At 38.5% G+C, this 14545-nt stretch overlaps 1 protein-coding gene across 16 annotated transcripts in view; it reads left to right on the top strand.

The window, feature by feature from the left end:
• Btrc (beta-transducin repeat containing E3 ubiquitin protein ligase) overlaps positions 1 to 14545 on the top strand; it is a 174417-nt gene that overhangs the window by 89930 nt on the left and 69942 nt on the right. For 9 of the 16 annotated variants that reach the window (XM_027407177.2, XM_027407181.2, XM_027407175.2 and 6 more), the window contains one exon: positions 2836 to 2913. The exons of the other annotated variants lie outside the window; for them this stretch is intronic. In XM_027407177.2, the coding sequence (XP_027262978.1) occupies positions 2836 to 2913 (78 nt within the window). The remainder of the gene's footprint in view (positions 1 to 2835; positions 2914 to 14545) is intronic. 16 annotated transcript variants of the gene reach the window in all.

Genomic DNA, 14545 nt, shown 5'->3' with positions numbered 1-14545 from the left:
TTAAAAATAGCAGTCATGTCTCTTTAGTTTTCTTTTCATCAGAAACAGTTACTCCTTTATATTTTATGGCCTTGGCTTTTGTTGTTATTGAATTCAGAATAGTAGTCTTACAGGGTTTCCCTCATTTTGGGTTAGTTTGATTGGTTGGTTGGTTGGTTTTAGTTTTTTGAGACAGGGTTTCTCTGTGTAGCTTAGGAGCCTATCCTGGCACTCGCTCTGGAGACCAGGCTGGCCTCAAACTCAGAGAGATCACTTGCCTCTGCCTCCCGAGTGCTGGGATTAAAGGCGTGCGCCACCACCGCTAGGCCCTTGGGTTAGTTTGATATTCTCTTAATGAGTAGATAGGTGGGAGGCAGTGCGTCCATGGACACTTAAAGTGTTACAGCACTGATACGGTGGTCAGAAGACAACCTGGGATGTTGGTCCTCACCTACCTTCTACCTTGTTTGAAACAGGGGGTCTCAGTCTTGTTCACTACTGTGCTTGACAGGCTAGCTAGCCCATAAGCTTGTCTGCTTCCTGTCTGAAGGAGTGCTGAGATTATAGATGTCCAAAGTGCCCAGCTTTACATGAATTTTCCGGATCCAAACTCATATCTACACGCTTGCACAGCAAGCGCTTTTTCCCACTTAGCCATCTCCCCCAACCCAGAACAGATGTTTTCCTGTTTGGGGCAAGGAAACTTCAAAGGCTAGTCATTCATCCTAAATATGTCCCTTTATCTTAACTTTTTCATTAGGATGTGTGGGTGTTTGGCCTGAATGTATGTCTGTGCACCATGTGAGTGCCTAGTGCCTGTGGAGGTAGGTAGAGGGGAGGGCATCAGAGCCTCTGGAACTGAAGCTACAGACAATTATAAGCTGCCATGTGGGTGCTGGGAATTGAACCTTGGTCCTCTAGAGTTTCTGCAAATCCATCTCTCTCTCTCTCTCTCTCTCTCTCTCTCTCTCTCTCTCATATATATATATATATATATATATATATATATATATTATATATATATTATATGTTGTTATTAGTGGGTTTTTTTTTTTTTTTGCTTGTTTTGTTTAGCCAGAAGTCTTCACTGTAGAGTTACAAGTATTTTAGGGAGATACATTGGAAATTATTAACAATCCTACTATTTATAAAAAGTTCACCTGCTAGTTTAGTAGCCTTTTGATGTGTCTTCCCTGTGTCAACTAGTTAGTTACTCTTGAGTTTATTGACTGTAAATTTGTTAACTAGAGCAGTTGGGTCCTTTTCTTGCTGGGATTCCTTCTTACCAAGGGTGCAGACAGTAAGTAATTGAGCTCTTCTGAGTATTAGTGGAGAGGTTCCTGAGGACCACCAAGGTGACCTATTAGGTTCATGTGACAGTTTCATCATTCATTGTTACTCTCATGTTGAGAGTGATAATTTGTCTCTAATTCACTGGCACTTCACATTTCTCCTTCAATATTAGGCAACAACCAGTTCTTTGCCCCTATATCCTAATCACTTAGCACTGTTACCTCTGTTTTATGTAACCATTGTGCTGGGTATTTCATTTTGGTTGGCTTTCTTTTAATGGGTTGGTCAGAATAAGTGTTTGGTTAATTATCAAAAAAGAACTAGCTCTGACCGAGTTCACAGGGTTTTTTTTCCTTTTTCTTGTTAAGAATTCTTCTTAACAATAGCACCTAGCCTAACACTCTGGCAGAGACAGGTAGATCTCCATGATCTTTCTACATAGTGAGTTCTAGGCCAGCCAAGGCTGCATACGGAGACCCTGTCTCAAAAACAAAATTACCTAGTTTCCTCATTTGTAGTGCTTTATATTCATTAACTCAACTACTCTTAGGGCAGTTCTCATTGCTTTCTTTTCTCCCAAAACAATATATTATATGTTGGTTTACAGCAGACTGGAGATATATAATAGCTTTATACATGCATGAAATTTTCCAGATAAATTCATATTTAGATTCAGGAAATATGTCCCAAATCTAAAAATAAAGAAATGCCCATTAGAATGTGATGATCTTATATAATGTAACAAAATAATTGGGATTTTCTGTGTTTGTTTTGTAAATGGTTAACATTTGTTGTCCTTGTTTTGTTCATTAGAGAAGGTCTCATTAGACAGACCAGGCTGGCCTCAAACTTGAAACTCAAGAGAACCTCCTGCCTGTCTCCCAAGTGCTGTGATTAAAGGCATAAACTACCATGCTCAGCTGGTTTTGAGCACCTTTGAATCTATTTTTAATTTAATTATTCCTCCTTAGTATATAAAAATCCCATTGATATTTTAGGATGTTGAGCTCCTGTTGGAAGTGATAGTGACAAAAAATAGACTCTACTCTTAAATCCTAGACTAATGTTACTTGTGTTAATAGGAATTATGCTGCTTTTGTGTAAAAAAGAAAATCCAGTGTGAGATGAGAACAAGAGATTGATCCTTGTAAGAGTCCAGACTGGGAGATCAGTATGAAACAGACATTCACAGTAGTTGAAGACTGATTACTTAAAGAGAAAGTAATAATCACCATTGAAACTGTTATCAGCCAAATGTGACCTAGGACTTTCTTATCAGCCCAGTGTCAGAGTATGATAAACTAGACTTCATGTCAATGTGATCCTTCTGGGTAGCATGCAGACAGACAGAATTCCTTCCACCCAGATCCCAACATGAATTTATTTATATACACAGGCATATGGTTTTCTTTACATGTGTGTATGTCTGATGTATATAAATCTTCAAATGCATAAATATACATGGTGTTCTAGCTTACAGAATTAGAAATGTAATTCAGTTTACTCCCACAGAATAAGATTGAAGATAATGAGAACTGAATTAAAGCTTACTTTCTTTCACAGAATTCCTCAGAGAGAGAAGACTGTAATAATGGCGAACCCCCTAGGAAGATAATACCAGAGAAGAATTCACTTAGACAGGTATGAAATTCAGTCTTACTTAAAATAAAAAGCTTCCAACAACAAAGCAAAAGACAGGAAGCCTTTGACTGTCGTTCTTTAAACACTGGAGTTTAAATCAAGAGCCTGTATCCTGGAGTTAGTCTGGCCATAGCCATCAATTTCCAGTCGGGTAGCATTATTTCTTAGCCATTTAAAATATCCTGGATGCAAAAGTACAAGAGTGTGTGTGTGTGTGTGTGTGTGTGTGTGTGTGTGTGTGTGTGTGTGTGTGTGTGTATTAAGGTAAAAAGGTCTTGTTTAGGCAAGATGACCTTAAGTGCTTTGTAGAATGTACATGGAATAGGTAACACTAATTTATATTTCCCAGTAAAGAGTATTTATACATTTTAAATTTAAATTAAATAGCTCATTAAATAGCCCAGACTAGAAGGCTTGATATAATAGGCCTCCAGCTTCAGCATCCTGAGTGCTGGCATTATAAGCCTGTATCTCATGCTTGGGCAAGGTTCATCATACATTTACATAATAATAATAACAATAGTAATAAAAGTAGCAGATCTGTAGCAAAGATGGCTTTTTTTAGTTTGAATTTGTTTAATTTATTTAGTTTTTCTAAAAGTGAAGTCCACTATTGATGATTACTTTTAAAACTTTTTTTTGTGGGACTGTGTTTGAAGTGCTTGCCATGGAAGCAAGAGGACCAGAGTTCAGATCCCCAGAACCCATGAGTGTGTCAGGCCACCTGTAATGGAGCACTCTGAAGGCAGAGACAGGGGATCCCCGGAGAGGTTCTCAGTGACTAAGGTGAAGAGTGATGAGGACCTCTGCATACATATACATGAATGCTTGCATAGTACACACTCAGGGGAGAAAGAGAAAACTATAAACCCCTTTCCTTCCTTGGGTTTCTGTGCCATGCTTCCCAGAGATAATGTATTTTACTTATCAAAGTTCAGTCTTATGATTTTTTTAAATTAAAATATCCAAAATAGTGACTAAAAAAATAAAATGCCCTCACTACTATAACCTGTAATACCTTCATTATTTACTAGAACTAGACAAGTAATTAAATTGTTTAGTTATTAAATTATGGCTAGAAAATAAATGTCACAATTATTTTAGTATAAAATTATATAAAATGAGTGCCAGCAGCAATACAAATAATTTTAATTTGTTGTGTTTATGGCCTTGTTCTAGCACATTGGAGAGCAGTGATGTAGTTTTTGATGGATACCCACAATGAGCATATTTATTTCATTTAATCCTGTGTTAACCCTGCTGAGTTAGTAGCTATGTAATTTCCAGTTTCCTGATGAAGCTGATGGAGACTTGAAGGGCTTAGACTTGACCAGAGCTGTTCATTGGTTTGGAACTCAGACCTTACTGTTTCCAAAAAATTCCCACTTCTGCCTCCAGAGTCCAGTTTTTGTAGCTCTAAAATAAAGGGAAAGAACTTGAAAACATGCTGCAATCATTTTTCACTTATTATATGTTAGCACTTTTTTGGATAGCCTCTTTTCCAATTTTTTTATGAAAATAATTGTTTTAAATAGAATTGAGTCAATATAGAAAGCTTTCGAAACAAAAACAAATTAATGTTGAAACAGTGTAGTTACTTGGAGATAGACACCAGATTTGTATGCTAAATGAATAGAACAATGTTGTGTAAGGTAAACTTGGAGATGGAGACTCCCTGTCCACTCTACAGAAGCAACTGTCAAAAAACAATGACGCAACAAAAAGTTTTGGCAACTTTATTTAAGCTAACAAACGAATTTTCACTCTGCAAAGTTATAAATTAATTTTAATAGGCTGATCCAGATGGTCCATTTGGAAAATGGATAGGCTGATCTGTTGAAAATTAAACTAAATTTATCTCTCTCATACTTCAAACTGAAGCAAGAGAGAGAATCGTGCCTATTAAGTCCAGCGCATACAGATGGACCAGCAGGTCACACATGGGACTAATCTGATTCATTTTAAAAATAAATGCATACATTATTGAATCATTTTCTTCTTGCAAGATCTGTGCAGTATTTGAAAGAGATTTAATTTTTTTTTCTCGTTGCTATTTTAGCAGGTTCTCACCCCCTCCACTTTAATTTACCTGCCCCCCACCAATTTCTTCCAAATGATCTTTCTAATATCTGTCATTTGGGGTTGAGATCCAAGCTCTGGAGATTAATTAGGTCATGAGGCTCTCCCCCTCCCTTCTTTGTAAAGGGTTTTATCTCCATTCTCTTTGTGAAGAGCATGAACTCTGTGTTCTTGGAAAGAGAAATGGCCTTTAGAATTAGGGAAGTAGGAGATCCTCCTGGGGCCCTCAGAGCCTTTTAGCTGCTGGGTGTTTTAACAGCCCCATGAATGCAGATTTGTAAATTTATTGCAGTGCCATCTGGTTTTTTGCTCGAACCAGATTACTGTTGGCTTGTGTCTGTCTATTGTGGTGGTCACTCCCTAGGAGCTTGCCCTCTCAATCTTGGGAATGAGTGATGAATAGCGGGGGTCAATGGAAGCGGGTCACAGGGCAGCTGTCCAGGACTGCCCTGAACTTGATTACCCCACTGCTGTTTTTTTTTTTTCTTTTTTTTTTAAGCTAGTACATAATACACAAGCTGTTTAAACTCCTCTTTTTCTCTGTTGCATTTGACAATAAGGAAATGCCATTTGTTATTTTGTTTGTTGTCATGATCTATAGATAAAAAGATGTCAAGGTCAGCCTAAAGTGAGTGTTGCTTCATGGAGTCAGTCTCTTAAGTTGAAATTCATTTGCATGTATTTCTAATAAAATTTCAAGAATCTATTACCCTTAAATATAAAAAATTCACTTGTACTCTATCAACCTAGTATTGTTTGTTATAGCTAAGCCTTATAGTTTATATAGATTATTTTCAGGCAAAGGCTTGCTACTGTTGATGGGACATGGCTACTAATACTAATTTGGAAAGCTGTTTTAATGTTGGAGGAGCTGAAAGAAGGGTTATCACTATAATTCTGAGAGACATCAAAAGAATAATAGAATATTATAAATAACTTAGTGCCAAAATTGACTAGATTAAATGGAAAGATTCTTTGAAAATAGAAATTACAAAATTAACACAAGGTAAAAGAAAAGTTTTGTCTATTAAATATTTCAGCTATCAAAATGTTCATATGGTTTCACTGGTGAGTTTTTTAAAAATTTAAAAACAGAAGTAATAGCAATCTTGTACTACAAGCCCTCTCTTAAAACACAAAAGGAAAGACTACACTTTTGGCTTGTAAGACTACCATAATAGCACTTCCAAAACTTGACAGAGAAATTACCAGAAATAGTAAAGGAGAACGTTGAGAGATCCAATTCCTTTTGTCATCATTTGGCATTAAGTATGAACTTTTAAAAAGTACGACATAAATACAATTTTCTTTCTGCTTTTCTCCTAAATTGTGACGCTATGGAAGCCATAGCTGCTGTTTTATAGTTCTTATCCCGTGTGTGACTGAGGAGGGGAGGCCAAGTAGACATGTGAAAGTGCTCTTTACTTTTTGAAAATGTAGCGTTACACATGCAGCTCTTCTTTGCTCACATTGGGGCTAATAGGATCTGTCAGCTCTCCCTTTCTCTGTAATTGAGTAAATTGTGGCTGCTGCCTAATTCTTCTCCCGTCCTCCACCCCTTTTGTGTGTGTGTCCACTTACCATCCCGGGAAGGTGGGCAGTGATAAATAAAGCATTGAGTGGAGCTCTCTCAACTCTTTGAAAGCAGCATGATGCCAGCCCTCTAGTTATATTTCTTTAAGTGTTTACATTTTCCTGTATTCTTTCTCTTGTGTAGCTGGAACCCTGGGGATGCAAAGCCATGAGAGAGGCCAAGAAGCTAACAAAGTAGCTGTCTCCCTTGTTAGCTTGTTCCTTTATTCTTTAAAAACAAGATAAAAACCATCTGGCTCAGGGCGTTACATTCCCTCCCTGGTGCACCTCTATAGATGAGACTTCACCTGCAGTGAGGGTTTGCATTGATGAGGGAGGGAGCAGTAATTCAAGCTTCCATCCTCTTCAAGGATATTTTGCAGTCTTTAAAGGTGCTGACCCACTGAGTTAAAACTGTCAAGGGAGAATAAAAAAGTATCTTCATCCCAGGAGGTAACAGCTGCCAGGTTTTCAACACCTTGCGCGCTGCTGGAAAGAAGTGTCACAATTGTCAGCCAAAAGAAAAATGAATCTGTTGTCATCTTCTGTTAATGACTGGGCTTTACAAAAGGAACTACGCAAATCTTTTGGAAGAAATAAGTAACTGTTTCCCTTGCCTAAGATTTTCTTCTCCCCTGATAAAAATCCCTGCATTGTTCTAAACGTCACCATGGAAGAACGTAATGTTAAAAGAGCTAATGAAAGCATGGGTGGCCTTGGCTCCCTTCTACAGCTGGGCAAGCAGGAAGAAGGTGCACATCACAGACATAGAAAATGACATCAGAGTGTGTGATAACAAAACAGCAACAACAAGTCCTTCATGAACCAGTAAGCTGAGAGAAGACAGGCGGGGTTCTGTGCTTTGGGGGGCAGTTTGTTTTCAGGCAGCCCCCAGTTGGAGAAGTGCAGTGACTTTGCTTTCTCAAGAGTCACTTCTCCCTAAAAGAAAGGAATGAAACCTCCCAGAATTCACTTCCTTTACCAGATCCAGTGTTTGAGTATGATGGCATTCTCTTCTTTCTGATTTGATTAATGGGGGAAAAGGCTTAATGAAGTCCCTGCTATCAGGCAGGCAGTTTTTTCTTCTATTTGTTTTAGGTTAGTCATTTTAATTGTATTGAGTAATTAGAAGGTATACACAGCCAAGGGAGCTTTGTTCTGATAATTGCTCAAGAAAACCCATTCCCTATCTGCTGTTGCTTTGTGTTAAGACACTTCTCCCTCTAGTGGCAATAGTAAGCACTTTGACTTGGCAGTAGGCAAGGTGTAATTGCAACATGATAAACTATGCTTAAGGGACTGTCTTGTAAATACTTTAGGCTTCAGCATTATTTCATTATATGTAAGTTTTACCCTTTGGAACTTCCTACCTCCTCTTTCTTCTTTCTGAAGTGCTTTGGGCTTTGGTTTGGGTTTAAAAAAAATTAAAAAAAAAAAAAACCTGCCTAAGATGTTTATTAAAAAAAAAAAACACACACACACACAGTGCATTATGGGTAATGTTTTGCAGCTTGACTTAATTTTAGTCATCTGTTTTAATTACCTATTTATAAAAATGCTTTTGCATTTGTAGACATTATTTAATACTTTGGAAGAAGCACCTCATTTGAAATAAATAAATAAATTGTACATTTCTTAAATAGTCTATGTAAAAGATCTTAAAGGTAATTAATGTAGGTCTCTTAAGTAAGACAAAAGTGATCTTTCTGAATCTGATGAAGTGATTTGTTTATATAACTTCCCACTTTCGGCTGAATTCTTCAGAGCCTAATAACATGGGGGGGGTGACAACAACAACAACAACAAAACTGCGGTATGGTTTGGCAATTTGTGCCTAGCTACAAAAACCCTTCTTCAAAAAGAAGCAATTTAATAACCCGCTTTCTTAAAATTACTTTGAGGAAAGAAGACCGTATAGGGGGTTAGTGCTTTGTTTTATTTTTATTTCAGTGTAATCATTCTTTGATAAATTGTGTAATCACTGACTTAGTAGAAAACATATTATTGAACTCCTGGGTTGTAATGACCATAAAAAGTGTATTTTCATATAGAGAGTTGAGATACTGTGAATAAATTATAAAGGAAATAGCTTATATGCTGGTCAAAGTCCATATGGGCCCAATTCATTTTGTTTTCAGTGCTTAATCTGGCTGTACCATTTTTAAAAAGAAGAAAAGGGGAAAGAGAAAGGGGGATTGAAAGCCTATTGTGCTCAGCTGCACACATTGTAAAATAAATAAATAAATAAAAATCTGTCCTTAGATGAACACAGAAGGAAAACAGAGCAGTGGTTCTCAACCAGTGGGTCGTGACCTGTTTGGGGGATCAGCTGACCCTTCCTGGGGGTCACGTACCAGATATTTACATTACAGTTCATAACAGCAAAATTACAGTTAGGAAGTCGCAGTGAATGCAGTGTTATTGTTGGCGGTCACCACAACATGAGGAGGTGCATTAAAAGGCTGCAGCGTCAGGAAGGTTGAGTGAGAAGCACTGAGTTAAGAGTTTTGTACCTTCAGTTGGGATTCAGCAGAGTCTGGGTGACATTTGGAAGGCCCAGTCCCAGCTTCCCTGGAGTTGTTTTGTAATTTAATTTTTCTAGCCCATATTCTTGCCTGGGACATGATTTGATGTTACTATATATCTAAAGGTCCCTGTTCCCCCACCACACCCCCAGTCTCTAAGCATTTTCATTATACTTTATCTTGTTTTGCTATAGGGCTGTTGAACAGATTTCTTAAGCAGCCCTTTGCAAGGTTAAAAGAATGCAGCCTGGTAACAAGTTTGTGTCATTTTAAATATATACCTTCTAGTAAATAAGGAGAAGCCTGGCAATCAATCCCTTTTAGTGTGTTATATGTTTCACCTGACAACTAAACCTTCTATTGATTAGCCATTACTTTGTTAGATAATCCTATGTCATTGAATCCATTGTAAAAAATTAAACTCTTTAAAATGTTTTACCCTAGCAGCAGTGTGAAAATTGAAAACTTGTTCAGAATTACAGCCTGCTTTCACAAAGAAGGTAGTTTTCAGCCAGGCATCTTACTGGTTTATGCTTATGTGCTTTATTTGCAATATAAAAACGTATTAAAGTACTCCAACGCAAAACTCTCTGCCTCTGGTTCAGCAATGAAGCTACCTTTTCAAATGTTGCATGGGGACAAAGCCTAGCTTGCCTGCAGCTATTATATGCACTAGTTTGATTTCAAAATGGAAGGAGCCTTATAGTAGTAAATATTGTTTGAGACTTTTTAATACAGAGTGGTCAAAAGACTGGCAAATTTTAGTCATTTGTCTTTGCTGTTTCCTTGAAACATAAGCATAAAATGGGTCATGGACCCATTTTACAGATGAGTTGCCAAAAATCAAAGTCTATATCCCTAGTAATTCTCTACACCGGACACTTAGTGCTTGAGTAAGTTTTCTGACTCTACCCAATGTTTCCCGAGCATGTTAAAAGTCATTCATGAGGCCAGGCAGTGGTGGTGCACACCTCTGCGTCAGCAGGCAAATCTCTGTGAGTTTGAGGCCAGCCTGGTCTACAGAGCGAGTGCTAGGATAGACGCCAAAGCTACACAGAGAAATCCTGTCTGGAAAAACCAAACAAAACAAAAGTCATTAGTGAAGAAGAGGAAAGTTTGAATGAAATTAATTATTTTAGCATTCATAAATTTGTTTTGTTCTTTGAGACAGGGCCCTCGCTGGCCTGGCATTTACCTTGAAGCTCAGGCTGGCCTTGAACTTGAAACAATCCTGCCTCGGCCACTGAATTCTGATATTTCAGGTATGAGCCACCATATCTAGATCCCCTCCATAACTTTACAAAAAAAAAAAAAAAACCTTCTGCATTTATTTTGTGTGTGGATGCATGTGTGTGCACCTGCTAGATACAGCACTCGCATGGAGGTCACGAGACAGCCTGGAGTCAGCTCCCTCCTCCTACTGTTTGAACTAGAGCTCAGATCGTTAGCCTTGGTGGCAAGCATCTTTACCCACCAAGCCATCTTGCTGGTCTCCCTCCAAATTTCTTTTAAGCTTTCACCTTTTTTTTTTGTTGTTGTTGTTTTTTGGTTTTTTTTTTTTTTTGGCATGTATGCAGCCCTCATAATTTTACTTTACTTTACTTTATTTATTTGGTTTTTCTAAGTGTAGCTCTGACTGTCCTGAAACTCATTCTGTAGACCAGGCTGGCCTTGAACTCAGAGATCCACCTGCCTCTGCCTCCTGGGGGCTGGGATTAAAGGCATGTGCCATAATTTTATTTTTATGAATTCTTTTGTAACTTAATTGCTTTTTGTCTCTTTTTCTTGCTTTATTTTAATGACTGACTTCCAGAGTATGTTGAATTGATATGACAAGAATATATCTCCCCTGGGGCTGGAGAGATGGCTCAGAGGTTAAGAGCACCGGCTGCTCTTCCAGAGGTCCTGAGTTCAATTCCCAGCAACCACAAGGTGGCTCACAACCATCCGTTATGAGATCTGGTGTCCTCTTCTGGTGTGCAGATATACATGGAGGCAGAATGTTGTATACATAATAAATATTAAAAAATCTAAAAAAAAATAAATTCTTTCCCTTGTTCCCGTTTTTTTGGGGGGGATAGTTGGATATTTCTAGATGCCCATTGTGAATTAAAGAATTTACCTTTACTCCAGGGGTCTGACTTTTTTTTTTTTAAACTATGAGTAGGTGTTCAGTTTAGCTAAAGATTTTTTTAAAACTATGTGCGTGCGTATGAGTCTTTGTGGTAGTGTGTGAATGTGAGCGTGATGCTCTAAAAGACAGAAGCCTTGGGTCCCTCGGAGCTGCAGTATGGGCAGTAAGGAGCTCCCAGTGCAGAGACTGGAAATGGAAGAGCAGTGTGTGTGTGGACTTTTAGCTGCTGAGCCATCTCTTAAGCCCCTAGTTAAAAACTTTATAAAAATCTGAAATGTTGTCTTTATCCCTGCCCTTTTATTCTGTTAAGGTGGTAGATTAATTGAGTTGACTTTATTAAGAATGTTCTCTGTGCACACTTAAAGGACATTGGTCTGAAGTTTTCTTTTTAGTGTCTTTGGCAGAGTCTGGCACCAGGACTATGTCAGTCTTATCAATTGATCTGGGAAGTGTTGTTCTTTTCCATGTCATGAAGGCATTTATCTATGGTCCTTCTGTACCAGTGAAACCATTTGGGTCATAAGTTTTCTTTCTGGAAAAGTTTTATAGCAGTTTGAGTCTCTTTAATAAGTAGAGATATTTGGATTTTTAATTTGGATTATGTGATTTGGGGCAGTTTTTATCTTTTGTGCCCTGTTTATTCAGCAGGTAGTATTGACTTTTATTTACTTTGGTTTTGGTTAGTTTTGTATATTTATTTTGTTTCTATTTTTAATGATGGGAATGTATCTGGGGGTTTGTACATGTGCCTGCAAAGTGCCTTCAGTGGCCAGAAGAGGGCGTTGGGCCCATGGAGCTGGGGTTACAGGCAAAGTGAGCCACGTGGTGTGCTGCTGGAAACCCATCTTGAATGCTCTTAACCCCTGAATCATTTCTCTAGCCCCCTAGTTTTGGTTTTTCAAGACAGAGTCTCAGACACTGAACTCTTGATCCTTCAGCCTCTGCTTGGAATTAGAGTCTCATGCTCTCCACGTTTGTTTTGAACCAGCATTTCACTGTGTATTGCAGGCTGACTTCCAACACAACTCTCTTGGTTCCCTCCCTCCCTCCTTCTCTTCTTCCTTCCTTCCTCTAGAAAAAGACTGGCTCTATAGAACACACTGTATAGGCAGTCTATGGTGGCTCCAACTCTCAACAGTCCTCCTGCCTCAGCCTCCTCAGATATCTTTTTATCTTAGTATGCAGTTTTTCCAGATTGGCCAAGAACCTCTTCGGCTGTAACTTTGACTTTTGGCCATCACACTATTTCCAGATTTGTCTTGTATTTCCCTTTAAAAAAAAAAAATAGTGTCTGTGTGAGTGTGTGTCTGTGTCCACAGGTATGCAAGCCTGTGGATTTAATGTGCAGACAAGAGGGTATCAGATCCTTCAGAGCTGGAGTTACAGTCTTGAATTCTAGGTGTACACCACCATACTGTCTCTCTAGTTTTCCTTTCTCTGGTGAAAGTTTTTCCCCATCTTTTTACTCACTGTGATCATTATCTCTCATTTAATCATTTCATTGAACAGATTAAAACCCTCTTTAGGTGCTCTTCAACTAGGTCATTTTTTATATTCTTCTTTCTTCTTGACTGCTCTTCGAGTGTGGTGATTTTTGTGTTATATAGTGGATAGTGTAAATGATTCATTGTAGAAACTCTGAATCTGCCTCTGTTTAAAATACCAGCAGCTCACTGGGCAGGAGTGGCACACGCCTTTAACTCAGGAGGCAGGGGCAGCCCGATACATGTGAATCTGAGGTCAGCCTGGTCTACAAGAGCTGGTTCCAGGACAGCCTCCAAAGCCACAGAGAAACCCTGCCTCGAAAAACAAACAATAAATACTAGGAGCTCAGTGTGACCTGTGGGACCTTGGCCTGACATCTGAAAATGACGGGTGTTTTTGTTTTGCCCATACACCTAAAGCAGATCCCTTAGACCTAGATCATTTTGTCATCTCAACTCCTGGTCTTTTTCAGTGTCTCGGGGAAGCCCGAGATCCTTTCTATATCCCATTAATGATGTAGAAGTCAAATCTAAATTCTTACCTGTTCTTGTGGGCACAAGCTGAGTCGTGTGTGGCTCAGTTCCTTCAGCCTTCCAGCTGCTCTTTCCATTGAAATTCTCAGTCTCCCCTAATGTGTGTCAATTGGGGATTAAACATGGATTTAAGGAGAATTTAAATGTATTTTTTAAAACCTCTTCCTTCCCCTGTGGTTCTGTCCACCGTGGATTTCTGTTCTAAATTCCCGTCCACTGTGGCATTTCTAAACTCTGTGCTTGGATAGCTCAACCCAGTGGCTGTGGCTTCCTAACTGTTGTATTCACCTTCGCCTTGCACTGCCTATTTCATGCTTCTGGGGAACACAAACTCACATCTCACCCAGTGTAGTTCTTCAGTGCCCCTCCCTTTCCCACCCATTTTGTCAGTCTTCAGTTCCTCAGGTAGTTTCAAAAGTGGTTTACTTTAGTTAAACTGTTATCTGGAGAGGGATTAATTCATTGTAACATTTCTGCCATTATTGGGATCAGAGTTCTTTTGTGGTGATCCTCTACCCCTGAGCCCCCCACCCCCACTTTTGACATGGTTCATGTAGCTAACTCCTAAATCCTGGGATTACAAGCACGGACCACCAACCATCCTGAAAGAACCAGATTCTTTTCCTTAAAGTCTTACTAGTTTATGCAATAAGTGTTTATTAATCCATGTGTATCTTTAACAATATTTTATAAGGATAATTTTAATGGGACCAGACAGATGGCTTAGGGGTTAAGATCACTTGATGCTTTTGGACAGGACCCAGGGTCAGTTCCCAGCACCCACATGGAAACTTACAGCTGTCCATAACTCTAGTTCCAGAGGCCCTGGTGTGGTGTTCTGGCTTCTTCAGGTACCAGGCACACATACACATGCATTGTACATGTATGTATGCATGCAGGCAAAACACTCATACACATAAAATAAGCAAAATTTTTAAAAATACTTTTAATATATGTTGAATAATTTTAATTTAAATGGTAAATGAATAAAACAAGAAAATGTTTCAAAGAAAATTGAGTCCATAATATTGTTAGGGGGAACTAGGACTACAGATGAAAAAGTGGTTGTTTTCTACCAATATTTTGAAAAAAATAATTGGCCAAAAGCAAATTTTAAGATTCTATTAATGCGTATAAAAGACAGTGAGTGAATAAATGTGAGAAGACACCACAACTCTCCCCTATAGAAGGATTCCAATTTATAAAAATGTAGAAGGAAAAAGAAATTTAAGACTCACCATTAGAAAATTACTAGGCAAGATCCTTCAAAGGATACTAGAATTAACAGGCATAATTTAATGTAG

The sequence above is a fragment of the Cricetulus griseus genome, chromosome 3 (assembly GCF_003668045.3).
Source record: "Cricetulus griseus strain 17A/GY chromosome 3, alternate assembly CriGri-PICRH-1.0, whole genome shotgun sequence".
NCBI lineage: Eukaryota > Metazoa > Chordata > Mammalia > Rodentia > Cricetidae > Cricetulus > Cricetulus griseus.
This window is presented reverse-complemented; position numbering and strand designations above follow the sequence as displayed.